Source organism: Dermochelys coriacea, chromosome 25 (assembly GCF_009764565.3).
Source record: "Dermochelys coriacea isolate rDerCor1 chromosome 25, rDerCor1.pri.v4, whole genome shotgun sequence".
NCBI classification, from domain to species: Eukaryota; Metazoa; Chordata; order Testudines; family Dermochelyidae; genus Dermochelys; species Dermochelys coriacea.
This window is the reverse complement of record NC_050092.1, coordinates 11,347,412-11,372,945: the sequence shown is the minus strand read 5'-3', so window position 1 is coordinate 11,372,945 and position 25,534 is coordinate 11,347,412. Positions and strand designations below refer to the sequence as shown.

General features: G+C 58.7%; 1 protein-coding gene across 8 annotated transcripts in view; it reads left to right on the top strand.

The window, feature by feature from the left end:
* ABCA7 (ATP binding cassette subfamily A member 7) overlaps positions 1–25,534 on the top strand; it is a 45,215-nt gene that overhangs the window by 3,065 nt on the left and 16,616 nt on the right. For 2 of the 8 annotated variants that reach the window (XR_006276991.1, XM_043502609.1), the window contains exons 1-26: positions 1,127–1,480; positions 3,552–3,677; positions 4,511–4,604; positions 5,126–5,267; positions 6,039–6,166; positions 6,647–6,768; positions 8,719–8,913; positions 9,354–9,443; positions 11,600–11,837; positions 12,480–12,619; positions 12,894–13,010; positions 13,332–13,511; positions 13,610–13,818; positions 13,946–14,122; positions 15,095–15,317; positions 15,633–15,854; positions 16,238–16,442; positions 17,453–17,569; positions 18,349–18,520; positions 19,547–19,678; positions 20,156–20,295; positions 21,076–21,213; positions 21,868–22,094; positions 22,444–22,516; positions 23,361–23,563; positions 25,397–25,445. Coding sequence is in view for 7 of the 8 variants with exons in the window: in XM_043502609.1 (XP_043358544.1) it covers positions 3,612–3,677; positions 4,511–4,604; positions 5,126–5,267; positions 6,039–6,166; positions 6,647–6,768; positions 8,719–8,913; positions 9,354–9,443; positions 11,600–11,837; positions 12,480–12,619; positions 12,894–13,010; positions 13,332–13,511; positions 13,610–13,818; positions 13,946–14,122; positions 15,095–15,317; positions 15,633–15,854; positions 16,238–16,442; positions 17,453–17,569; positions 18,349–18,520; positions 19,547–19,678; positions 20,156–20,295; positions 21,076–21,213; positions 21,868–22,094; positions 22,444–22,516; positions 23,361–23,563; positions 25,397–25,445 (3,799 nt within the window). In the remaining variant the exon portion in view is untranslated. Of the gene's footprint in view, positions 1–58; positions 282–1,126; positions 1,481–3,551; positions 3,678–4,510; positions 4,605–5,125; positions 5,268–6,038; positions 6,167–6,646; positions 6,769–8,718; positions 8,914–9,353; positions 9,444–11,599; positions 11,838–12,479; positions 12,620–12,893; positions 13,011–13,331; positions 13,512–13,609; positions 13,819–13,945; positions 14,123–15,094; positions 15,318–15,632; positions 15,855–16,237; positions 16,443–17,452; positions 17,570–18,348; positions 18,521–19,546; positions 19,679–20,155; positions 20,296–21,075; positions 21,214–21,867; positions 22,095–22,443; positions 22,517–23,360; positions 23,564–25,396; positions 25,446–25,534 lie in introns of those variants that run through there. The other 6 variants (XM_043502608.1, XM_038383924.2, XM_043502605.1 and 3 more) reach the window with 4 other exon arrangements.

Genomic DNA, 25,534 nt, shown 5'->3' with positions numbered 1-25,534 from the left:
GGGCAAGGGGGAGCAGCAGAGTAAGCCCCAGCAGCAGGGCACTGCGGGTTGCCTGCCCTGTTGCTCAGCATGGGGAGCACTGGCTGAGTTCCAGACTGACCCCATCCCTGAAGCGAATTCTGAGCTAGGAATGGGGAGTTGCTCAGAACCGAGAGGTGGGGGGAAAAAACTTGACTGTGAAACCAGCAGTCACTTGGATACTGACCAGGCTCCAACTTTGCCCATGTAGTGATTGGAGTTGGATGGACGTGTTGACATTTTTCTGATGGGGGAGGAGAGAGGTGAGTTTGCAGCTGCTTTGGTTACAAAACCCTTGTGATGTTGAAATTGACTGGCCCTGGGGTGAAATGAACCAGATCCAATCACAGGGACCGCAAGGGTCATCTCCTCTAACCCCTGTTCCCTTGCTTTAACCTGCAGATGGGAATCCTTCAAATACTCAGAAAGGAGTTGGTTTTCTTTTATGGCTCTGTATAGATGACTGTGTGTCCTGGTCAAATTCAGCTACAAATTCTGCCTGTCTCCTGGCCCTCTAAGAAATCCGTCTTACAGTTTTAATGTAATGCTGCACTTTACTTCCTGATCTTAACTGTTGTTGTGGTCTGCTGACTTCCACCCCAGAAGTGACTACATTTTAATGGTGGATGAAATTATCACTCTGCACAAAGTGCCTTGGTTTACTTTGCAAGGCGCTTGGAGATAGCATTACGGAGCATAGTCTGAGAAAGATCTTTAGGGATGCAAGATGCTATAGATAATGTAGGGCAGGGGCTATGTTTTTGTTCTGTTTGTTGTACAGTGCCTATCACAAGGGGATCTCAGTCCAGGTACTACAATAATATAAATAATAATCATGAAAATATTATGAAGGGCTTGCTCCCAACGCCATTGATTTCAATGGGCATCTTTTCATTGATTTCAGTGAGAAATTAAATGTCCAATAGTTGGGGTTTTTAGTACACTTCTGTGGAATGTCATTGGTTCATTTTATTCCTCCCCAAAGCGCAGGGGGCAGGGTGAGTTGCTGACTGAATAAACTTTTCTGCTGACTCAGCCGGAATAATCTCCGAGAAAATCAGCTCAACGGACTAAGTCTGTCTGCACCGGCTGGGAGCTTTGTGTGTCTGAGAGGTGTTACGGGCTGGCGCGTCCGCAGTTGTTTCTCGTTGGGCCAGTTTTGAAAGAGCTCACCTTGCTGGGTGTTCAGGAGAGACGGAACAGCCCAAGGAGCTTGAACGTCCCTCTTAGCCACTAGTTCTGGTTCCTCCGGGTCAGGGTTGAGATGTGGGGGCTGCATGTGTGGGGGCAGGATTTGGAAGCTGGTTTGTGCCTACACAGCGTCTCCTCTGTCTAACCTCTTGGCAATGAAGCTGAGCAGCATCAGACGTGAGAGCAGCATCAGCAGAGATGAAACCAGCCTGGGTTTGTGCCGATGATTTGCCTTCACTAGCCCTTGGACTTCCAGCTACATGTTGTCAGGGTAGGTCTATCCCTGTGATATAATGCCACAGCCTGGCTAGGCCCACACTAAGCATGGTCCCTGGACAGTTGCTTCAGGACTTGGGTATGTTCAGCTGGTTTAGCAGAGGGATGATCCCGTTTTAAGGCTTCGCAGCTGAGATCGGCTCTGCAGCGAGGATCCTTGGGCTGTGGGACGGGATTTGCCAATGTTCTGGGGGAGGACAAGCTCTGTCTGTTCTCTCTGGCTTCCTGTCCAGTTAGTGTGTTGCCTTGGAAAGTTGCAGGGCGGTTGTCAGCTGGGGTGTGGGGGAAGGTGCCTGGGAAATGCTCTGACCACTCATCCTTGTTGCTGAGACCAGGGCAGGTTCTAGAGCTCTGCCCAGGGCACCCGGCTTTGTGACCCTGTGGCAGTGCACTTGGCCTGGTTGGCACGACCCAGCTGGGATCTTTGCTTGCTTAGTGTTGGGGCGTCCATTCCTGGCTGGCCGCCCTTTGTCCCTGGGCCAGTCTGAAGATAATGCAGTAGCTTGCGAGGGTCCAGGCACTGAACCATCTTGCCTGTGGACAGTGGCATTTGCAGATTCCAAATTCTCTCTCCAAGAAGCTCTGCCTTCACCAGCTGCGTCAGCCCTGCAGGGGACGGAGCCCGCTGCTTATTGTGTAAAACCTTGCTGGGCTCCCTGTTATCTTCCCTCCTCTGTCCTGTTGGTCTGCTTCAGCGCCTGGGGCATCTCGTCACAACCCTGGACAGCGAGATCTCTGGGCCTGTCTCTGGAGTCCTGTCTGTGCAGCACCTAGCGCAGTGCGGCTTGATCAGAGCTGGGGGCCCTATTGTGAAACGGACACTAATGTAACCCTGATGAAGCAGATCAGCTGGGGCCATTTCCTCCCATCTCTTTTCAGCTTAGAGCCCTGCTCCAGTCCAGCCGGGGCCAAGCTGCAAATCCCCAGGCTGCCAGGGCCAGCCAGGTGCATATGGAGCGTGGGAGACTTGACCCCTGCAGCGCCTTGTGACTGGCTGCAGAGATGCCTCAGCTTTGGGCTCCCTGTGGAGATAGATCCTCCCTATGTTACAATTCTTGCCCTATGTCGGGTGGTGGGGTCCATGTCACTAGGCGCCTGATAGCCCCGAAACCTTGCCCCCCCCCGCCCCGTCTTGCTGCTGAGCTGATGCTTCGTTTGCTTTAAAGTCATTCTTTTAAAACCGGCTGGTTCTTTTCTCCCTTGGCTGGGCATGCGGGCTCCCAGCTGCCCACGTCCCCAGGTGCAGCGGTGGGGTGTGTGTGTGTCAGGGAATGGGGGGATCAGGTCTGGTGGCCAGCCGGGTGCTCCTGCCCTGGGCATCTCCCGGAAGGCCCCGAAGGAGTGGCAGGGGAGTTGTTCTGGTGCTGTCTGTTCTGCTGGGCTGCGAACAGAGCCACTCCGGGGAGGGTGGGAGCCCGGCGGACGGCATGCCAGGGCCCGTGGGCAGGGTTCTCACGCCAGAGGGTCACTTTACCAATTAGCTTCCAGGCCGCTTTGTTACTGAATGGTGACTTGGAGTCTCTGAGCCGTTGCCCCAGCAACCTCCTCCCCTCTGTAAAAGATGCAGCCTTTGTTCTCCAAAGCTCCCATACAAGTTCAGTGTGCCCTGGGGGCCGGGGTGGGAGAGCGGGGGCCAGAGATCCGGCGGTGGGTAGGCAGAGCTGGGTCATGGCAGCAGGGGAGAGCAGGATGATGGAGCTGGCTCAGGCAGGTTCGACCTGGGGTGCCTCTGCGCAATCCCCGCCGCCAGCGTTCCTGCTCCAGTCTCCGCAGCGCCCCCTGCTGGGACTGAAACGGGCGCCTGTTCTCCCCGGCGCCCCCAGTTGGTAGAGCCGGAGAAGGGGTTACCCAGGAGGTCCCTCCACTGCCAGCAGTCCTGCCCCATACCCTATAGCACCCCCTGCTGGGAGAGGCTACCGCTGTCCAAAGTTCTTACTGTTCCCCATAGTTTGTCCTGCAGGGAGAGGATGAGGCAGGTGTGGCGATAAATGCCTCAGTAATTCTTGTTGGACCAGAAGCATCTTACTTGCATTTAAGTCAATTCTCCACTGATTTTTGTTCCCCAGCATTGACAAGAGAGCCGGCAGTGTTAGCATGGTGGGGGCAGCCCTGCCTCCATCTGCACCATGGGGTTTGGAACCCAGCTGGGGCTGCTGCTGTGGAAGAACTTCACCTATCGGCGCAGGCAGAAGGTGAGTTGGCTCAGAAGGAATTTGCAGCCAGGGACCAGAGCCCTAAATCCCACTGGGCACAAGCTGCAGGTTGAAAGGGGGAAGCTCGTCAGCTCAAGAGCAGCCCCGGGTGGAGATTGGTGGGATTGAGCCACTGTTTATGGGGCCTGAGTGAGCTTAGATGGAAAACAGCTGGGTTCCTCCCCTTCATTTCCAAGGGGATCCCTCTTCTCCTCCCGCCATCGGCCTTCCTCCTCTCATTGCCCTTCTATCTGCACACACCCCTCCCCATCACTGTTCCCTCTAAGCTGTGCACGTGTGCGCATGCACACAGATCCTAAACCCTGCGCACATGGTGAAACACCGTGCGCACAAAAATTTACACAGAAGCACAAAATTTTGCACAGAAGAAATTAGATTTAGATTTTAGAAATTTTTTGCCTATCAAAAATTAGAGGGAACTTTGCTCCCCATCTCCTAAATTTCCCTGGATCCAGAGGAGGGAAAGCTGCCTTCTAATATCACAGCAGCTCCTGGACTTACCCATGTGAGCAGGGTGGCCGGGGCCCAGGTGCCTGGGTGGGTCTGATGGTGGGGGTGAGAGATCGGGGGGCGAGGGGGGGAAGGCTCACCACTCATCCTAAAAAGCCATCCATCCGGGCGAGATCCCTGAGAGGAGATATGGGAACTCGCCTCCCCTTGTGCTCAGGACGATCCCCAAGTTGTTCACTCCACATCCGTGTGGCTCACTGCGGAGTGGGCTGACCAGGCTGGTCCCCTCTGCTCTTGTTGCTGCCCCTGTGGGTTCCATGTGAATCGTCCGACTGTCCAGGCCCATCTCTGTCTTTCTCCAGATCCAACTCACCATTGAGCTTCTGTGGCCCCTCTTCCTCTTCTTCATCTTGATCTCGGTGCGGCAGTCGCACCCGCCTTTTGAGCAGCGTCAATGTAAGTGCTGCCCCCTGCCCTCTGAGGTGGAGACCCAGCTGGCGAACCGAGAGAGTCCAAACCGGTTTCAAACCAGTTCTCGTAATGCCCTTCCCCGGTCCTCGGCTACCTGTGGCCCAGCACCAGGGTTAGGGGAGGGGCTTCTCTGTGCACCAGGGGATGAAATTCACCCTGTGCCAGGGATTGGGTGGTCTGCCCCACAGCGGGCATCTCACAGTTTAGCACGACAAGCAGGGCCTGCTCTGCTCTAGACTGAGAGGGGGCTTCTGTGGCTGGGGCGAGGGGGTGGGTTTGCAGAGCAGTACGGAGGAGATGTATGCATCTGTGGTCTTAGCAGTGTCCAGTGCTGTTGGCTTTTTGCTTTCCTAGGTGCTAACGTCTGCCCCAGAGGGGCGGCGAGAGGAGATGCCAGGGTCTCTGCCCAGCAGCCCTTATGTAGAACCACAGCTGACATTCAGGTTGCATCTGACCTTCCTCTGCGGCCTTCTAGCTCCTTCTGGGCTCTCTCCCTCTCTCTGCAGGTCACTTCCCCAACAAGGCCTTGCCCTCAGCTGGGACGCTGTCGTGGATTCAGGGCATGATCTGTAACGTGAACAATCCCTGCTTCCAGTACCCGACGGCCGGTGAGACGCCCGGCGTGGTGGGGAACTTCAACCAGTCCATGTGAGTCGCTGTCTCACTTGCTCTGGCTTCTGGCATTACGCCAGGGGAGTATGGGCGGCTGCCTTGGCTTGTTGCCAGGCAATCTGTTGCTACACACGGTGTGGCCTTGATATACCCCCGCGCGATGGGAGCTGGCCCCCCCATCGCACCCATGCTGGTTGGGTTGGGAACCTGGAACCACCCACGCTTTGCTCAGCTGAGACATCCCTTCTCCCCACCCGCCCCCCAGCTGGCAACTTGTTGCCAGCCCAAGGGATACCGCCCATTCAATGTAGACAATTCTAGCTGCCCTTCCCTAAACACCTGGAGAGATTGCAGCCATGTAGTGCTCCACCTTAAGCCAAGCGCAGGTGTATCCTGTGGAAACTACAGCTCCCAGCATACAATGCTCCTTATTGTTTCAAGCACATAGAAGTGTGATCCATAATTCTCAGCATACAATGCTGCTGATACTTTCAAGCAGGTGGAGGTGCAGCTGGAGGTGAGGATAACTCCCAGTATGCAGTGCTTCTGGAGGAGAGTACTCTTTTGCCTGGAGGAGGCATGCTGGGACATGTAGTCCTTTTGAGCCAAGTGTGTGGTCCAAAAAGGAGCATGGTGTGGGGGTCTCCAGACTGCATTTGGGCAGGGGAGCGAACTCACAGGCTGCCTCCCCTGTCCCAGGTAGATTCCTAGCTCTTCCCAGAGGCGTGAAGGGAGCAATCCGTTCTCAGAGCGGAGCAGATGCTAAGTGATACTTTGTCTCAGTTCCTTGTCTCTCTGTCCCTGCAGCATCTCTCGTCTGTTTGCTGATGCCCGGAAGGTGCTGCTCCATACCAACAGCAAGCAGACCCTGAGCAGCTTTGGCCAGCTCCTGCCTGCCCTGCGCCGGCTCTGGGGGAGCGGAGCTCCATGGATGGGTAAGGCCTCCAGCCAGGACTGCAAGGAGGGGTTGAGCCGATAGTCCGCTGTGACTCCCAGGCATTTTAACTTTGATCCAGGCCTGATGGGGGACTGTGGTGCAAAACTTGAAGTGAATCAGCGGTTGGGCTCCTGAATTATGACCCCCCCCCTTTTAGGTTTACACCAACAGGGCTCCTCTCACAGCACCTTGCAGGATCCGGGCCTGTAGGTATGTCTTCACTGCAAAGGTGATTTGGGCAATTGGCATGTGGGTGTTAGCAGCTACACTCAATTGTGTCCACACTGGGGCTGCACTTAGTGGCATATGTTGCGAGGACTTCTGGGGGCATAACTCCTGGTTCGTGGCGCTGCAGTTAGCTGAATGACTCTGGTTCTTTGCCAATGAATTTTCCAGCCTCATTGCTGCTGCTTTCTCATTCCTGTTGCCCCTCTCCTGGCTTGGCCTCACCCCTGTCCTTTTCTCCATGTGTCACCAGCCAGGCCGGTCAAGGACTACCTGAAAGAGGGTGAGACCTTTTCCCACTTCCTCCAGACCAACATCTCCCTCCCCCCTGCCCTGGTGGAGGAGCTGCTGGGAGCTCGGTTGGACCTGCGCATCGTGAGTAGGGCTGATCCCGGGGTCCGTTATAGGGGCAAGGGGCTAAGAACCCTACCCTCCTGTCTGTGGGTGTGTTGCAGGGCCAGGTCCTCCATTACCCATGTGCCCGCTTGGGAGCCAGCCAGTGGCAGTTGGTGTACGGGTCCCGGCTGTCAGCACTTTGCAGAGTCCAGTAACGTCAGGGCGGCGGGGGAGGGATTGAGAGCAGGAAGCAGGGAGAGACGGCTTCAGCAGAGTGGGGAGCGTGACGCAGAGACGCACCAGGAGGTTGTTCTGGATGCGGGAGGATGCGGAGCAGAAGGTTCTTGCCCCAGGAGTGAGGAGGGACAGAGAGAAGGCTGGTGCTGGGGGGCGGGGGTGTCAGATACATTGTGCAGTACGAGAACCCAGGCCCCACCTTTGGGCCCCCCAAAAAAGTAAGCCCCAGCAGTGAGTTCTTAGGGGTGGGGAAGCCCGGTTGTTGTTTGTATTTACAGTGGGACCTAAGTGCCCCAACTGAGATCAGAGCCCTTGTGCCAGGTGCTGTAGGTGCACTTGGGGGCAGAAGTCCTCAAGCTCTGTGACGCTTTGGGGTTCGACCCAGACCAGCAAGGGATTGTGGCACCGTCTCCCCGGTAATCCGGGGCACTTCTGTTCTGGTTCCACCAGCCGCCGTACAGCACAGTAACCTCACCCCGGTGTTCACCAACCTTCCCCCTTGCAGTGCGACACCAACACCAAGCCAGTCCCGAGTTGTCCCCCAGCCGTCTGCCCCGCTGTATCGCTGCACACTTCCAGAAGTCATTCAGGGCGCTGCTCCCTTAAGGAGACAATACCCCATTGTGTGCTACCTTAACTGGGGCTAACAAACCCTTTGTTGTAATCAAAGCACTGAATCGGCTTATAGTGGAAGTAAAATAAGTCCTATTAAGCAAAAAGTCGTAGTGTTAAGTGTTACCAAGAGTAAGGAATAAAGATAGGAAGGGTGATGAGCAAATAAAAGTAGCAACACGCTGCAAAGACTAAAACCTGATGTCACGAACGAGAGTCTCTTGTTCCAAGCTGTGTTTCTCACCACGTCTCTTCTCCAGCTTGGCTGGCCAGATCCCTTCACAGGTCTCAATGTGCCTGTCTCCTCCGGTGAAGGAGACCAAAGGGGCTTGTTTGCTCCGCTAATAGCGTCCCAAAGTTCGTTGACCCTGCTTCAAGAGGCAGGAAGGCGGCTTCCTGCGGGTACTGTCTCCATCCCCCAGTGAGACTAAGTGTCCGTCTGCCCCAACTTGCAAACCGGGCTCATCTTTGTCTTTGGTCTCCCCTGGCTTAATTGACATTGGAGACGCAGTCAAGCAGATGGAACCACATTCCTTTGTCAGGAGCAGGTGTGGCCCAATACAGGTTAAGCACCCCTGTCCAGCACAAATCTATTTAAAGTCCTTTGTGGGTTTACCGTCTAGACATCATGGCAGAATGTTAATGATCAGTGAGTTATTGGTTTTCTAGTGATATATCCCATCCACCTTTGGGGTATGTATCATGACAATGGGAGGGGGGCTCACAGTGTAAACAGACAAAGGAGGGATTGTTGTCCCCACTTTACAGAAGGGGAACAGGGAGGTTAGGTGATGAGCCCAAGGTCACCCAGGGAATCTGTGGCAGTGCTGGAAAACAAACCCCGCTCTCCCAGGCTGTTGTGGTGACCACAAGCCTGGCCTGCCTTCCCCAGTCTCTGCCCAAACAGCCTCATGTGCTGGGCTGCTGTTGCTGGAGGCTGGAGCTAGGAGACAGCCTGTCGCAGTGGTCCGCAGGCTGCCCAGGTCAGGACAGAAGATGGCACTCTGGAGCCTGTGGTCCCCGCCGGCTGCGCGGCCGGACTGAAGCTGAGGATGGCTGCAGGCCCCCACGGGGACGTCTGACTGGGAGGGCTGTCCACTGCTTCTCGGGCTACCGGGGTGCTCTCATCTCCCTCTGCAGCTCTCCCTTGCCGCCACCGGCATGCCGTTGAAGGACATCGTCTGCAACGCCTCCATGCTGGCGGAGTTCCTGGTGGCAGTGGAGGCAAGCTCTGCGGAGCGCCTGCAGGGGCGGCTCTGTGCTCTGCCAGCGCCCACCCTCCAGGCCATGGAGCGCAGCTTCCTCTCGCAAGCGGATTTCTCCCAAGTCTTGGCGGTAGGGGGCTGGGGGGGCTGCTGGAGTCGTGGGGCTGGGGCTTCTATCGGCAGATGTCTCCAAACTGTCTGGAGAAGGGACCCCCTGTCTGCTCCACACCTGCCCCTGGGAGCCAATGGGAACTTGAGTGGGAGCGGGGCTAGGTGCTCTGGGTGCGTCCGGAGCAGGGTTCCAGGTGGCTGTGGAAGGAGCTGGCTCTCAGCACTGAAGTTCATGCCCTGGGGCGGGGATCAGGGGTGTGTGATGGGGGCTCCATCCCTGTGCCACCTGGCTGGTTCATCCTCTCCCCATTATGGAGCTAGATCTGCCCCTGGCTTAGGCTGGGGGATCGTGTCTGAGATGGGGCCACCCAGGCCCATAGCCCCCTGCAGCCCCAGTGAGCTGTCTAGCTGAGCTGTCAGGAGCCCCTTAGGGGGTCTGACTCTTCTGCCCTCTCACAGGAGCAGCTGAGCTCCAAATCGGACGACGTGGTGAGTGCCGTGGAGACCCTGGTCACTTTCCTCCAGGGCGCTGAGACGCTTGCGAAGGAGGTAATGGAATCCCTGCTGGCCCCAGGTCTGCACCGCTCCCAGCACCTCCCCTGCCCTATAGCCCCGCTGAGACCCAGGGCCTGAGGTTTGGGGGACGACACCCCGGTCAGCGTTTCTATAGGCAGACTCCTCCCCTGGCGCCATGCAGCAACGCTTGTGACCAATGATAGGTCTCCCCTCCACAGACAGCGTTCAAAGCATAGGAGCCTGTCATCCGCTGATCATGGTTAGGTGGCCCGCTAGGGTGGAAAGCGGGAGAGACTTCCTGAACTTCTTATTAGCCCAGCGCTGTGCAGCTCAGTGCACCAGCCAGGCTTCCACGTTCCCACTGCTGGGCCCCCTGCCAGCTTCTTGTGCGACGCCAGCCAGACAAGGAGTCTCCCCCGGCACGCAGATCCCAGGAATCTCCAAGCCCGGTGGAGCTGTTGGGAAAATCTCTCTGCTCTTTTCCACCCACTCATGTCTGTGAACGAAACAAAACTTGAACATCATGGTGGCTTTCCCCCTTTCCTCTCTTTTTTTCCCCCCTCCCTCCCCACTGGAGAAGAGAGGTGGGGAAAGGAAGGGGGAACCCTTACAAAAAAAAAAACCCATCCGTAGCAAATTATTCCAGTTTTGGGAACTGAACAATTGGGGGATTTTGTGGCGGGGGAGGGGGGGAACGTTTTGGCTGAAATGAAAATGTTCTTTGTGGTAGAAAAAAACCTTTTTCATCCACCCTTCCAATGTTTAGGTGATTAGGCAGTGGGTACAGCCGGGGCTTTGGTGCCTATTTGATCTGCCCCAAACCAGAGGGACCTCCCCTCTAATGGCAGTTCAGTCTCCTTGTGCCAGTCAAAACGTGGTCTCCCAACAAAGGGGCCTGTTTGAGCCAGCTGTATTGGTGTGGGCGCCCGGGAACTGTGCTAAGACCCACCAGCTCATGTCACAGAGTACCAATGGGGCACAAACCTCACCACCACCTCCCACCCCCACTCCACTGCCCCCATCATTCCCCCCCATCTCTGCACCAAAGCTACAACTGCCTCTGGGTGACTGCTCCCAGGTGCCCCCTGCAGCGGGTACCGGTACCCGAGCACGGAGCACCCAGGGTCTCTGTTGCATGCATGATGGCCCTAGCTGTGAGTACCCAGCGATCAGGGAAGGATGGGACCTGGACCCAGGCAGTGCTGGCGTGACCCCTAATCCTCTCTGGTGACAGCTGAGCAGAGATATAGATGTGGGGTGCCTTTCTTATCCAGAGCTCTCCTAAAACAGCTAAATTCTCTAGCTGTAAACCCTCAGAAGCCTCTTGGTAAAGAGCCTGGCTGGGATATTGGTGCCGAGGGTGGGGAAAGTGGCTTTGGGGCGGAGCTGAGCTTCAGATCTCTTTTCTGGATCCTGTCCTTGCTTTCACCCAGACCTTGCAAGAGCATTGTTACTAGGGAGACAGCGTGGTCTAGTGGCTGGGACTTGGGAGACCTGGGTGCTGCCACTGACCCTGCCAGTGACCCCAGGCGAGTCATTGCCCTGCTGTGTGCCTCAGTTTCTCCTCGTGCCCTTTGGTTGTTGAGATCGTAAACTGTCTATGGCAGGGATTGTCTCTCACGATGCCAAAGATATGGACGCAGGAGGGATCCCTGCGGGACATGATCCTTTCCCCTCCCTGTTATTGCCGGTTTCCCAGGCCCTGCTTTGCCCAGCCCCACAGGGATGGTCCCCCGTGTGCTCCCTGCTCAGGGCCTCTTCGGGCTGCGGGCAGGCCAAGGGGCACATCTCTGCCAATGGCGTTAATGTCCATTAGGCGCTAGTGGGAAGGGGGAGGGATGTTACCCCAGGTTAATCCAAGAAGTCCCCTCCCACTTCAGGCCCGAGCTCTCCATCCCCCCCCACCCCCGTTACACTAGAGGCTCCTTTGCGGTTCAGGGGTTGTGACAGGGGAGCCCCCAGCTGGATGGGCACAGTGGGATGAGTGAAGGCATCACGCTGGTCTCCATCCTCTTCCCCAGGCAGTGGGAAGGACCAGAGAGTGGGAGCAAAGGGCACTGCCAGCAGGTCTGGGCAGGGATCCGGGGAGGGGGGGACCCTGGGGGCTGTGTACCTGTCCCGCAATCTCAGCCCACCGTGCCCAGCGCTCAGCCCGTGTTGGTTTGGAGGCCTGGTGTCTCCTGCTCCAGGTCGGCGCCATGACCAGCTTTGCAGAGTTCCGGCGGGAGCTGCAGGTGCTGTCGGGGCGGGACGCCGGCTCCTCCCTGCAGGGCGCCTTCGAGGCTGTGTCCCGCATCGCCTGCGGGCACCCGGAAGGGGGTGACCTCAAGATCCCCTCCCTCAACTGGTATGAGGACAACGACATCAAGGCCTTTCTGAACCGCAACAGCTCAGAGCAGGGAGCCGTCCTGCTGGACAATGCCACCAGTGAGTGAGTGGGGAGCCGCCTCTCCCCGCCGGGGCAGGGGAGCTGGAGAGGGGGGATGTAGCAGCAGGATCCCATGCGGGTGGAACTGACCCAGCTTGGGGCAAAAATGGGATTTGAACCCGGGCTGCGCCGAGCCAAAGGAGCAGGTGCCTAAAGCCACCCAGCCTCTCACCCTACTGTGCAGGCAGCTGCTGGCGGGCGGCAGAGACCCCGCTCCTAGGGCGGGTCAGGCTGGGATCGGGCAGCCCTAGATGGGAGGTTTCCTGGCGGGGCTGGAGCTCGGGGGTGTGGAGGAGAGCTGGGCGTGACTGAAGGGTATATCCTCTGCCCCAGGGGAAGCTGCAGCCCAGGGAGATTCGAGGGGAAGGGGCCTTAGCCAACCACAGTGGGGATGGGGCGGTGGGGGACAGCAGGGAGCCAGGGCCGGGTCTGGAGGAGAGATTTCATGCCCAGCAAGCAGGTTTATTGGGAGTGGGAGGGGGCTGCTCTCTAGAGGGGATCCCCCTTTCCCCAGCCTGTGGGTTTATTGGGGGTGGGAGGGGCAGATCCATAGAGGAGCTCCCCCCTCCTCCCAGTATACAGGTTTATGGGGGGGGCAGTGTGACCCATTTTTCTCGATCCTTCCCCCGGCTCCCACGCAGGCCCCTACTGCAAGGAGCTGATCCAGAGCCTGGAGTCGAACCCGCTGGCCCGGATCCTGTGGCGGGGGATCAAACCTCTCTTCATCGGCAAAATCCTCTACGCCCCGTCCAGCCCTAGCACACGAAGGATCATGGCCGAGGTGAAGGAGCTGGGCGGTGGGGAGGGGGTGGGGGACGAACCCCAGCCATGCAGAGTCAGCCCGGAGCACCCAAGGGGCCCCCTCAGTGCCTGGGGAATCTCCTCCCCCCTGGACTGTGGGCCCTGCTGGAGTCCCATGGGCTTCCCAACCACTCCACCGGAGGGGCGGTGGGCCGGGGGCAGGCTGGGAGTGAGGGGTGGGGGAGGGAGTGGGACATGACCCCCAGCCGGGCCAGCAGCCTGTCTCGCCGACCCCCTCGCTTCTCTCGGCCCAGGTGAACCGGACGTTCCAGGAGCTGGCCGTGTTGCGGGAGGTGCGGGGCACCTGGCAGGAGCTGGGGCCTCGGGTCTACGCCTTCTTCAACAGCAGCCTGGAGATGCAGATCCTTCAGGTCTGTTCCCCCTTGGTCTGCGCCAGCCGGGGGCCATGCAATGGGGGAGCCAGAGGAGTTGGTATAGGGGGAGGGAGTGGTGGGACGGGGGGTAATGGGTGTGGGGGCCTAGAGGGAGGGGTGTGGGTGGATGGGCATGGAGTGTAGGAGGGGTCAAAGGGAATGGGATGGGGGGCTAGGGGAGGGGCTGCAGTGAAGGGAATGGGGTGGGGGGAAAGGAGGTCAGCCCCACTCTGGCCCCGTAGCGGGGTTGTGTCCTGGCTGGGGGATTGTGCCACCCCCCCTTCCCCTCGAGGCAGCCCTGTCCCTTTGCCCCGGCAGAGCCTGCTGCGGGCACCTGCCACCTCCTACCTGGTGGAGCAGCGCCTGAACTGCACTTCGTGGGACCCGTCGACCGTGGGCGAGTTCCTGGCGGGGGTGCCAGGGGGCCAGACCTACACCTGGCGCCAGGCCTACGCAGAGGTGGACCAGGTGGTGGGCACCCTGTCGCAGTTCATCGAGGTGCGGTGTGTGCGAGTAACACCCCCCCGTCCCCCTGGCTACCCACCTCTGGACCTCCCCGCGCTCAGGGCCCTGCTCTCTCCCGCTCCTGCCCGCAGTGCGTCTCCCTGGACAAGGTGGAGGCGGGGGCCTCCGAAGAGCAGCTGGTGTCGCGGGCCCTGCAGCTGCTGGAGGGGCGCCAGTTCTGGGCCGGCGTGGTCTTCCTGCCCCCCGACAATGCCACCCCCGGGGAGCTGCCCTCCCATGTCCGTTACAAGATTCGCATGGACATCGACGACGTCACCCGCAGCAACAAGATCAAGGACAGGTGCGGGCGCCTGGGGGAGGGGCTTCTCGAAATGCTGCCACCACCACCAAGATCCCCTCTCTGCGGGGTCCATGTCTGGGGCGGCGGGGGGTGCTTTGCCCCGCTCACGCTTTCTCCCCTCGCTCAGGTTCTGGGACCCGGGCCCAGCTGCCGATCCCTTCAGCGACCTGCGCTACGTCTGGGGGGGCTTCGTCTACGTGCAGGACCTGGTGGAACGGGCCATCACGCGGGTCCTGAGCGGCGCCGCCAGCCGCACTGGCATCTACCTGCAGCAGATGCCCTACCCCTGCTACGTGGATGACGTGTGAGTGGCCTCGGGATCCAGTCTGTCCCCCCTGCAGGCTAGAGCAGGAGCAGCATAAAATCAGGCCCCCCTTCTGGTCACGAACTCTGCAGGGCCCCCGCTGGGTGGGGCAGGAATGGGTCTGTTTTCCTGTGTATCTACCCCCCATGCCCTGCCCCTATATCATACAGTGCCCCCTAGTGACTGGGGCAGGAATTAGTCTGTATCCCTGTGTATTCCCCTACGCTCCTCCAGCCTATTTCCTGAAGCGCCCCCTGCTGACTGGGCTGGGAACAGTCTATATCCCTGTGTATTCCCCCCCACAATTCCTCCATCCCTTTCCCTGCCGCACCCCCTGCTGACTGGGCTGGGAACGATCTATATCCCTGTGTATTCCCCCCCACAATTCCTCCATCCCTTTCCCTGCCGCACCCCCTGCTGACTGGGCTGGGAACGGTCTATATCCCTGTGTATTCCCCCCCACAATTCCTCCATCCCTTTCCCTGCCGCACCCCCTGCTGACTGGGCTGGGAACGATCTATATCCCTGTGTATTCCCCCCCACAATTCCTCCATCCCTTTCCCTGCCGCACCCCCTGCTGACTGGGCTGGGAACGGTCTATATCCCTGTGTATTCCCCCCCACAATTCCTCCATCCCTTTCCCTGCAGCGCCTCCTGCTGGCCAAGGCTGATCTCTGTTCCATTTCCAAGAAGGGAGATGATTTCATTCCCCTCCCTCTGCAGTCCCTTGCTGAGGTTTCCCTGCCCTTTGCCATGGCTCTCCGGGACGCAGTGGTGTCCTGTGTGGTGTCTGGCTCATGGAGCGTGGTGGGGTATTGTCTCCCATGTTCCTGGGCGCCTGGGAACTGCACTGAGACCCCCCCCAACTCATTTCACACAGTGCCAGTGGGGCGCGGCGTTCAAGGGTTAACACGTCTGCTCACCGCTCCACACGCCCTCCCTCAGTTTCCTGCGGGTCTTGAATCCCCTCAGTTTCCTGCGGGTCTTGAATCGCTCGCTGCCGCTCTTCATGACGCTGGCCTGGATCTATTCGGTGGCTGTGATCATCAAAGGGGTGGTGCACGAGAAGGAAGCCCGGCTGAAGGAGACCATGAAGATTATGGGGCTCAGCAGGGGCATCCTCTGGCTCAGCTGGTTCATCAGCAGCTTCATCCCTTTCCTCGTCAGCTCCTCCTTCCTTGTTCTCGTCCTCAAGGTATGTGTGCAGAGCGCCGGTGGGAGGGGGGCAGCGCTGGTCGAGGAGGGGCGAGCCCAGGGCTGGGGTAGCAGGAGGGGGCTGCAGGTCAGGCTTGAGGAGCATTGTCTGATCTGGGCATGGGGGAGCCCAGGGCTGGGGTAGCAGTGAGGGGGCTGCAGGTTGGGGTTGACGGGCCACAGCAGTGCTGAGTGTAGTGGGGGGGGGAGCCTGGCACTGCAATGGAGGGCAGAGAGGGTTGGGACTGATGGGCAACAAGAGATCACGGTGCCTCTGCCAGCCACAGCTCTAACCTGTCCCCCCCGCCCAATGCAGCTGGGAGACATCCTGCCCTACAGCGACCCCAGCGTGGTCTTCCTCTTCTTGACCGCCTTCACTGTGGCCACCATCGCCCAGTGCTTCCTCATCAGCACCTTCTTCTCCCGTGCCAACCTGGCCTCGGCCTGCGGTGGCATCATCTACTTCTCCTTCTACCTGCCCTACGTGCTGTGCGTGGCCTGGCGCGACCACGTCACCTTCCCGCTGCGCCTCTGCGTGGTAAGGACGCCACCCGCCCTGCCCTACCCTGCCCTGCCCTGCCTGGCGGTCACACACCCTGGGTGTTTTCCGGTCCCGCTCCAGGGTGTCCTTTTCAGCCTGGCTCTAATGGGGTCTCCCTATATGGGTGCTGATCAAAAGGGGTACGGGGGTCCCAGTGACGTGCTCAGAATTGCCCCGTCCCCAGGGCTGTTTACACCGCCCACCCCCGGAGGAAGGCTAGACTTGGAAACTCTACCCCTTAGCATTTCACAGGCTGGCCACTGAATCGGCAGCCCCATGGCCATGAGGTGGTTGATGGCTGGTGCCCAGGGCTAGTTCCCAGGGAGCTGTGCTGGGTCTGGGGATTCCTGGTCTTGCTTCACCTGCTTCTCCCCTGCCAGAGCCTCCTGTCCCCAGTGGCATTTGGGTTTGGCTGCGAGTACTTCTCCCTGTACGAGGAGCAGGGCGTGGGGATCCAGTGGTACAACCTGAACTCCAGCCCCGTGCAGGGCGACCCTTACAACTTCGCCACCTCCATGGCGCTGCTGCTCCTGGACGCGTGTCTGTATGGCCTGGCCACGTGGTACATTGAGGCTGTCTTCCCAGGTGAGCGGGTGGGGCTGGGAATGGATCTGCACTCGGACTGGGGTGATGCTCCAACAGACTTTGCCCATTTATGAACTGCCACTCTCAGTGAATTGTGCAGATCTTCATAATAAGTCCACACTTTTCCATTCTCGCACAGGTAGATCATCAGTGAAATTGTGTCGCCTTAATGCATCATCATTCGGTTTCAGAGTTAACATTCCAGTTGAAATGAATAAGAGCAGCTTGTATTTTTCAGAGCTCCTTGCTGTCTGCAGACTAAGGCGGATCGCTCTGGGTCAGCTGAACTCAGATTATTTCGTATTTGTCAGGACTAGAGACCTAAGGTTGTTTTCCTTAACTGAGAGCTGAGATCCTGGAGCACAGTTCAAGTCTAGACCCCAGGCAGGCCAATTCCACCCACCCTCCAAAGTAGAAGTAAAACTGAGCATCTCCCTCTCCAAGAGGTGAGGGTTAAGCCCACTGTACTACCCCAAGACTGGGTGGTTTGTTGGCATCAGGGATTAAAACCGGGACCGCGCTGGATCTAAAAGCCTGAGCTGCCAAACAGCCTGTTATCGTAGCGAAGATTCTAGCAGGTTTATGGGAGCTCCCCGCTCCTGGGGCGGGGAACAGAGGACAGAGCACTATGTGGGGTGAGCACGGCTTACATTGGTCACCCTGAGCCCATCTCCCTGGGGCATCCGAAACCCCCAGTGTCGTTAACAATCTGGCAGCTCCTTTCACCATCACTGGGGTCTCAGGCCTTCGTCCGCTGGTGCAGACGTTAATAGGCGCGGTTTGCACCCGTGCTGTGGAACCCGGAGCCGAGCCGAAGCCAGCTGCTGCATGGAGGTTGATGCCGCCCGTCTTGGGCGTTTGCGTGGCCGTGGCTGGAATCAGGGCAAGCTCCAGTGTGGAAAAGGCAGCTGGTCTGCACTGGCAGACACCCCCGATCAGATGGGGATGCTTTCTACACCTTGCCCCCATCCCGCACTCTCCGACTGGTTTCCTCCTCTGTTTGCATTCAGGCCAGTATGGGATTCCCAAACCCTGGAATTTTCCCTTCCTGAAGAGCTACTGGTTTGGAGAGTCATCCTCCGAAGGTTGCCACCCCTTCCCCACCAACTCCTTGAGCTCTGCAGAAGGTAAAGGGTTCCCCTCCCCTGTGCCTCTATCAGCCGCAGAGGCAGTGTGGTCTAGTGGCTGGAGTAGCAGAGCTGGAGTCAGGAGTGCCACGCTCTGTCCCTGGCTCTGGGAAGGGAGTGGGGCCAGCGGTCAGAGTAGTGGGCCAGACATCAGGACTCTTCCTAGGTTCGATTCCCTGTTCTGCAGGCTGGTTCGAGTGGGGGAGCCGGAGTCAGGACTCCAGGGTTCTGCTGCTGGACTAACGAAGTGGCTCCAGCCACATGCTGGACAGGCCCAGCAGAGGGCGAGCCACCGGCTGACGGGGTGGGAGAGGGCGGAAGAAGTGAGGCCGACTGGGTCCCACCCCATCCCTAGCCCTAGGCTGAGTCGGCTGGTATCAAATCCTACCCCTGGGCCACCAACCAGCTCTGTCCCCAGCCCAGGTCCCTGCCCCTGCCCCTGCCCCATCCATAACCCTACGCTGAGTCTGCTAACTGGCCCCAAACCCTGGCCAGGGGGGAGCCTCGGGGTCCGCCGAGGTGCCCCGGCTCTGTGCGGTGACAGGATTCCTGCCACCTCTCCGTCTCGGTCCCCATCCTTTTGAGGCTCGCTGATTGCCGCAGGGTAGTAACCTCCACGCAAGGGGTTGCGGGGGAGCTGGCTGGATTGCTGGCAGCTCAGGGGGGCCCCAGCCCTAACCTGAGCCTGTAACCCCAAACTTCCCCTGCCCCAAGTTCTTGCTGCCTCTGCTAGGTGTCCGGCACTGTGCCCGCCTGCTGACCCTGCCTCTTGTTTTCAGTGCTGGTGGAGGAGCCGCCCACGCAGCTGCGCCCGGGGGTCTCCATCCGCAACCTGGTGAAGATTTACCGCAGTAGCAGCAAAGTGGCCGTCAATGGGCTGAGCCTCAGCTTCTACGAGGGCCAGATCACCTCCTTCCTGGGCCACAATGGGGCCGGCAAGACCACCACGATGTGAGCCCGAGGGGCGCGCCAGGAGTGCAGGGGTGGGGAATCCCTGGGGCTTCTGTGGGCACCGCACATGCATGGTGGGCGTGTTTCTCGTGGCATTTGAGCCAGCGCAGCTCGGCAGCTGCGGTGCTGGTGTGGGGGATGCTGGATGCCCTGGGGCAAGAGACTGCGGCTCGGCATGTCTCAGTTTCCCCCCACCGGTCCAATGGAGAGAATGATTTTGAGCTGGCTTCGTAAAGCGCTGTGACCACTGTGGCGGGAGAGGGCTGGATGTTCTTACTTGTATGAAGTGCTGGGGTCCGTGCAGCACAGATCTAGTTGTGGGGAGCACCACCGGGCACTGCTGGGTGATGGAAGGTCACGATAGAGGGGATTGGGCCCGATTAGACTTGGGTGGGCCAGACACTGAGCTGCTATGGCAGGAGAGATCCAGAGTCAGACCAATTGGAGCAGACGTCCCTCCGAACTGTTTGCTCTGCTACCAGAGTCTCTCAGGGTTCCTGGTTTATTAATGAATAACGTTAATCCTTGAATCAAAGGAGGGAGTCGAGCACACGTCTCAGACGGTCGGGGTGGCCTGTATGCCCACGCCAGCGCCCGGTTCGTCTCCAGCGCTGGTGGGAGTAACCCCACTGCAGTCACTGTCCTGACACCTGCCAGGAGAGGAGATTCTGGGCCAGGGCCTTGGCAGACAGCTCCGCTGGGTCTGTGAGCTGAGGACCTGGCCCAGGGTACGCTGGCTGGCTAGTGAATTTCAGGCATGGCTAGCAGAGCAAAGAAATAGCCTCCCTCCCCCTGGGTGGGGTCACTGGCTCTCCTCGCTGGGTAGGGGGGGTGCATAGCTGCTGGATGAGCCATTGTCCGCACGGTGTTGGGAGCTGGGGCCATGTGGTCTGAACGCCCCTGCTGGCCCCTGCAACGCCCCCCTACCCTGAGCTCCCTTAGGCGTTGGAGGTGGCTGCTGGAAACATTCCTCTGACTCTACTTGCTTGGGTTTTAACCCCCTGTGTCCTGCTCCCCTGCTCCCAGGTCCATCCTGAGCGGTCTGCTGCCCCCCAGCTCCGGGACGGCCTACATCCTGGGCCGGGACATCCGCTCCGAGATGGACAGCATCCGGAAAACCATGGGGATGTGTCCCCAGCACAACGTCCTCTTTGACATGTAGGTGGGGGGGGGGGGGTGGGGAGAGCCAAGCATGTGCATGGGGGGTGGTCATCCAAGGCGGATGGAGCTTGGGGAGAATTCCCTTGCTCCCTGATGGTTGGAGCACGCAGCCTCCCTGCTTCCTCCAGTCTGGAGTGCCTGTGGCCGGGTCCTGCTCCCCTCCAGAGTAGAGCGCAATTGGACCCAGTGACACTGGAGAAGTCACCAGCCCCACTGCAGCAGCCTCAGCTTGAGGATCAACTGCGGGGGCACTTGCCCATTGGGTCCTGTTCCCAGTTCTGGGTGGGGAGAGGGGCCTAATGATTAGAGTCCACGGGGACGGGGACTGAAAGTCGGGACTCCTGGGTTCGGTTCCCAGCTCTGAGAGGAGCGTTCTCTAGTGGTTAGATCAGGGGGCTGGGCGTCTTCAGGGGCAGCGGTGGGATATTTCTCCTTGCCTTGCTGGGAGTCACCCTCTCTGCCCCTCCCCCCCAGCCTGACGGTGGAGGAGCACATCTGGTTTTATGGGCGCCTGAAGGGGCTATCAGGGGAGCAAGTGAAGGAAGAGGTGAAGCAGATCATCCAGGACGTGGGGCTGCCCCACAAGCGCCGGGAGCAGACCAAGAACCTGTCGGGTGAGTGCCCTGGGCCCAGCGAGCAGGCGGGATGGGGATACAGGGGGCAGGCTGGGCTCAGGCGGGGAGGTTGGGACCTGATCCTGGCAGGTCGCAGGCAGAGCCACGTATTAAAGGGAAAAGGAAGCCCCCCATTGGGTTACAAATGGGTAACATAAGGGGCCCACTCCCAATCTGCAGGCTTCAGGGCCCAGAAGGATGGGTCTGTGGGCTCCTGACATGGCCCCCTGCTCTCTTCCCATGATCCTTTATTGCTTATTTTGCGGTAGCTCCTCCAAGTCCCAGTCGTGGCCCATTGTGCTAGGCGCTGTACAGACACAGAACAGACGCGGTCTCGGCCTTAGGCTTGATTAACCCAATGGGGTGGGTGTGTTTATAGTGGGGCTGTCACCAGGGGGCGGGGATGGCGTTCATGACTCCCCAGCCCCGAATGACCCGTTGTGTTCCCTACTGCACAACACGGGCTGGACAGCGTCCCCCAGATAAGCCCTAGAACAGGTCTTTCAGAAAAACATCCTGCCCTGATTTAAAAAGTGCCTGTGAAGGAGAATCCACCATGACCTTCGGTAAACTGGTCCAATGTGCATGCGGCATGGAGGCGGGCAGGGGGGTGTGGCATGGAGGAACTTCCCAGGGATGCTGCCAGAGCCGCAGCCCTGTGACTCGGGATGACTTGTTCTCTGGAGCAACACCCCTTCCCTTCCCCCCCCGCCCGGGGCTGTGTGGCTGGGGGCTGCCCTGATGCCCCATGACGCTCACCCCGTTCCTCCCCCGGGGCAGGTGGGATGCAGCGGAAGCTCTCCGTGGCCATCGCCTTCGTGGGAGGCTCCCAGGTGGTCATTCTGGACGAGCCCACCGCTGGGGTCGACCCCTACTCCCGGCGGGGCATCTGGGAGCTGTTGCTGAAGTATCGCAAAGGTCTGAGCAGGGCGGGGGGGATTGGGAACAGCGGGCATGGGGCGGGGGTCTCAGAAATGGGCCAGGGCCTCTGTGTGACGGGCCCAGCCAAGCCCCAGTAGGCCATATGGGGATGAGCCCTGGGCTCCTTACTGGGGTTTCCGGGGAACTGAGGCGGGGAACTGAGACAGGGATCTGGGCCCCACATGGCAGTGAGGGAGTGGATCATGATGCCTATTGGGAGCAGAGGGGGACGGGGTGGAGCTGGGTGAGAGAGGTCAAGCATTGTGGTGGAGCGGGGGACCCAACAATTCTGGCAGAGCTGGGCCCCAGTGGGTCCTACCCTGTGGGGGCTGGAGGGGGTGGGTGCATGCAGGGTAATGGAGCAGTTTAAGGGGTCACTCACCCTGAGGTGCCCTGCAGCCATGTAGGAGTGTCTCTGGCTCAGACCCTCCCCATTACGGTCCGCGAGCTGCTCTTGGTGCCAGCTTGTTCCCCCCGCCCTCATACTGGGGTACAGGCGGCTCCAACGGGGGTCAGTCTGTGCCGTAGCCCTGCTCCAGCTCTACGTTCCAGCTCTACCCTGCAGGAGGAGCCCTTGGGTATGAGGGGCTATCAAGGCCCTGCTGCACCCTGGCTTCTCCCACCCCCTTCCCTGCTCTGCCCCCCCCCCAGGCCGTACGGTCATCCTCTCCACCCACTACATGGACGAGGCGGACCTGCTGGGCGACCGGGTGGCCATCATCTCCCAGGGCCGGCTTTGCTGCTGTGGCTCCCCACTCTTCCTCAAGGCCAAGCTGGGCACTGGCTATTACCTGACCCTGGTGAAGCGGGAGGCCGGCGCCCGGGAGCGGGTGGCCCCGGGGGGCAGCACCAGCAGCGTCACCATCGCCAGCAGAAAGGTAATGCCAGGGGAGTGGGCTCCCCTGCCTGGTGCTGCCGGGCTCCTGCCCGAATGGCTGGGTGGGCACAGCCCTAGAGCACCCCATGTGATGAAAGGGCAGGGGGAGCCCCTGATGCTCGGTGGGTGGGGGCATGAGTGCAGAGTGGTGGTGGTGGGAGGGGGGGTCACTGGGGTCCTAGGCAATCCAGCTCCAGGGTTCCCTGAAGTTTGGGGGTAGAGGGATGGGCTCACCATGGGGAGCCGGTGCCCTGATCTCCTGACGTGGCATCAGTCATTAGAGGGGGGCCCGAGCCTCAGAGTTTGGGGCCAGCCCAGGGCCGGGTCTCTTACCCTCCCCTTCCCCGCAGGATGACAGCAGTTCAGAGCGCAGCTGTGACACCGGCTTGGGCAGCGAGCAGTGCAGCGAGTCCAGCACCGTGGGTGAGCGGCTCCGGGGGAAAGGAAGGGGCCGGCACCGGGAGCCGGTTGGGAAAGAGTTAAGGTTCTCCCCCTCCCCCCCCCCGCCCCTACCACCACCACCACCGCACACACAGTGGGACACGGCAAGTCCCAGCTTCTCCCTGGTTCCCAGCCTGGGGCTGACCCCATAGTGGCTGAGTTCCCTGGGCGGGGTCTCTGCCTCCACTTGGGGTGTGTTCATGGCCTCGCTGCCTCCCCCGCTCCTCCTCCAGCCTCCAAGGTGACATTTCCTCTTCCTGGGAAATCCTTCTCCAGTGACCTGTCCTTCCAGGGCCTGCCCTCCCCCCAACAAAAGGGCCGGCTTTTGAGGGTCACCTCACACTACATCTCTCCTGCATCCTTCAATCCTTGACTTCCCCACCCTGTTCTTGGACCTAACCGTGCACAGGGCAGGGGGAGTCCGAGCTCCTACGGGCTGGGCTTTGTGAACAATAAGATAAAGTGCAGCTCAGACCTTCTCCCTAGGCTGGGATCCTCCATCTGCCCGGCTCAGCCCGCACCCTAGATCCTCCATCACCAGAGAGCCCCGCCCACTTCCCTTATCTCCTAATGGAAGCTGAGCCACCCACCTTACAGCATCAGCAGAACCCACTTAATCTTTGCCAGGCTGGATCAGCACTTGCAAATGGGCTGGGACATTACGGGGACACAAGGCCAGCTTAGCACTGACAGTTCCCTTGGGGCGTCCATGTTGGGTCGGTCCCATGGGCCACCCCCCCGTCACAGTGCAGATGCTGTGGGTCTTGTGCCCTGTTCCAGGCCTTGGCTCCCCCAAGCAATCCCTGCCCCCTTTGTGTTTCTGCAGACGTGCCGCAGCTGTCAGCCCTGATCCAGAAGCTGGTCCCTGGCTCTCGGCTGGTGGAGGATATTGGCCACGAGGTGCTGTACGTCTTGCCGTATGGCGGCGCCAAGGATGGGGCCTTTGGGGAGCTCTTCCGGGAGCTGGATGGGCGCCTGGGCGAACTGGGGATCTCCAGCTACGGGATCTCAGACACCACCTTGGAAGAGGTACTTCAGCCCCCTCCCCTGCCACCGACTGCATTTATCCACACCCTAGCATCCTACTCCCATGTTATATGGGGGCAGACTATACGTGGATCCAGACTGTTATCCCACCCCTCGTCTCACCAGATCAGATAGGAGGCCCATCAAGATCAGTCTCTCTCCTCCTGCTGTACCAGCTGCACCTTTAGTCCATCGCATCTGACACCTTGTCTCCTGCAGTGGCCTATACCTGATGCTTCTGAGAAAGACAATCTGCCCTCCACAACTCACCTGGTTGAGGGCAGAGAGTGTGGACAGGGGCGTAGAGTGGATGGTGTGATGGGTTTGGGGTGCCGCTGAGTCAGCCTATTCTGCCAGCCTGCGTCCCCTTTAACTGGCCTTGCTGGGCTAGGCTCACAAGCATTTTCCAACCAAGCATACAGGCAGAGCCACCCCCAGCTGCACAGAGAGACAGAATCCTAGAATATCGGGGTTAGAAGGGACCTCAGGAGGTATCTTGTCCAACCCCCTGCTCAAAGCAGGACCAATCCCCAATTTTTTCCCCAGATCCCTAAATGGTCCCCTCAAGGATTGAACTCATAACCCTGGGTTTAGCAGGCCAATGCTCAAACCACTGAGCTATCCTTTCCCTGCCTCCAGATCCACTCTGGAAAGATTCCACTTTAGGGGCTCACTCCAACATCCCAGTGCCCACTCCCTTTAAGGGGTAAAAACCCAAAGGTTTTATGAAATTCGCCCCCTCCCTCAATGTGGAGGGAGATATGCACAACTTCTTGCCCCCCTGCCAGTTAGAAATTACATAAACTGGGTTATATTATCAACAAGCAATACGTTTTTTAACTACAAAAGGTGAATTTTAAGTGGATATAAGAGATAACAAACAGAACAAAGCGGATTACTGACCAAATAAAGCAAAATATGCAAGCTAAACTCAATATCCTTAAGAAACAGGTGACAAAATGTAAATTCTCACCCTAAATGTTTTAGGCAGGTTGCAAAGTTTCTGTGGTTCAGCGTTCCAGTTATATTCCTTTTCAGCCTGGACCCCTGTCTCAGTCTCGACTCCCCCCTTGCCTTCCCTTCAGGTGGCTTTAGCAGTCTTTCTTCTTGGGAGACAGGCCATGGAGAGGAGTAGTCCCGCTTGCCTTCCTTCCCACCCTTAAATAGAATTTCCTTAAGGCAGGATCCTTTTTGTCCCCAAACTTGACCCCTTCCCTTCCAGTGGAAAGTTACAAGAAGTCCCAGATAATGTTTAGTGCCAGGTGAAAAGACCACCTGACTCTGTAGTGTCCCAGTGTCCACAAGTCACGGCAGTATGTTCTGCAGGAAGGCCAAGCCTTTTCACAGTCCATTGTCCTCGCTGATGGCTCGTCAGCCCTGTCTGACTTTTCCGTTGTTGTACCTGAAGTGTTAGCAGTGGCGTCAACTTCAGATACAGAAACGATACAGCCATACGGATTGGATGATCACATTCGGTAAACTATAACCTTTCCAGTGATATCTTACAAGATCTATTTTGCATAAAGTACATCTCAGTTATGTCATAGTCATATCATGACCATATTTTCATAAAAAATATGGAGTGAAATGTGTCAGAGAGCTGCAGGAAAAGCCAGCTAGGAAATCAACTGGATCTGGATGGATTTTTCCAGCGAGGACATGGGGGGGAAGGGGGGTTAGGGAAATGCTGCTGTGGCCTCATTGCTGGCAGCAATGCCTGTGGGACCCTCAGTGGGCTCTGGGACGCTCCCTGCCCTGTGGAGTTAGTTTGCTGAGGGTCCACTGTCCTTTTTTCTCCCGGTAAAACACCTTTCCATTCCTGTTTACCCTCTTTAGATCTTTCTGAAGGTGGCTGAGGACACAGGAGTGGACGCTGACACCACAGGTAAAGACGTTGGCACCCTCTTGGAAAAGCTTTGAGCACCTGGGGGCCTAAGTTAACGGCCATGCGAGTGGAAGGAATGATCATTTTTC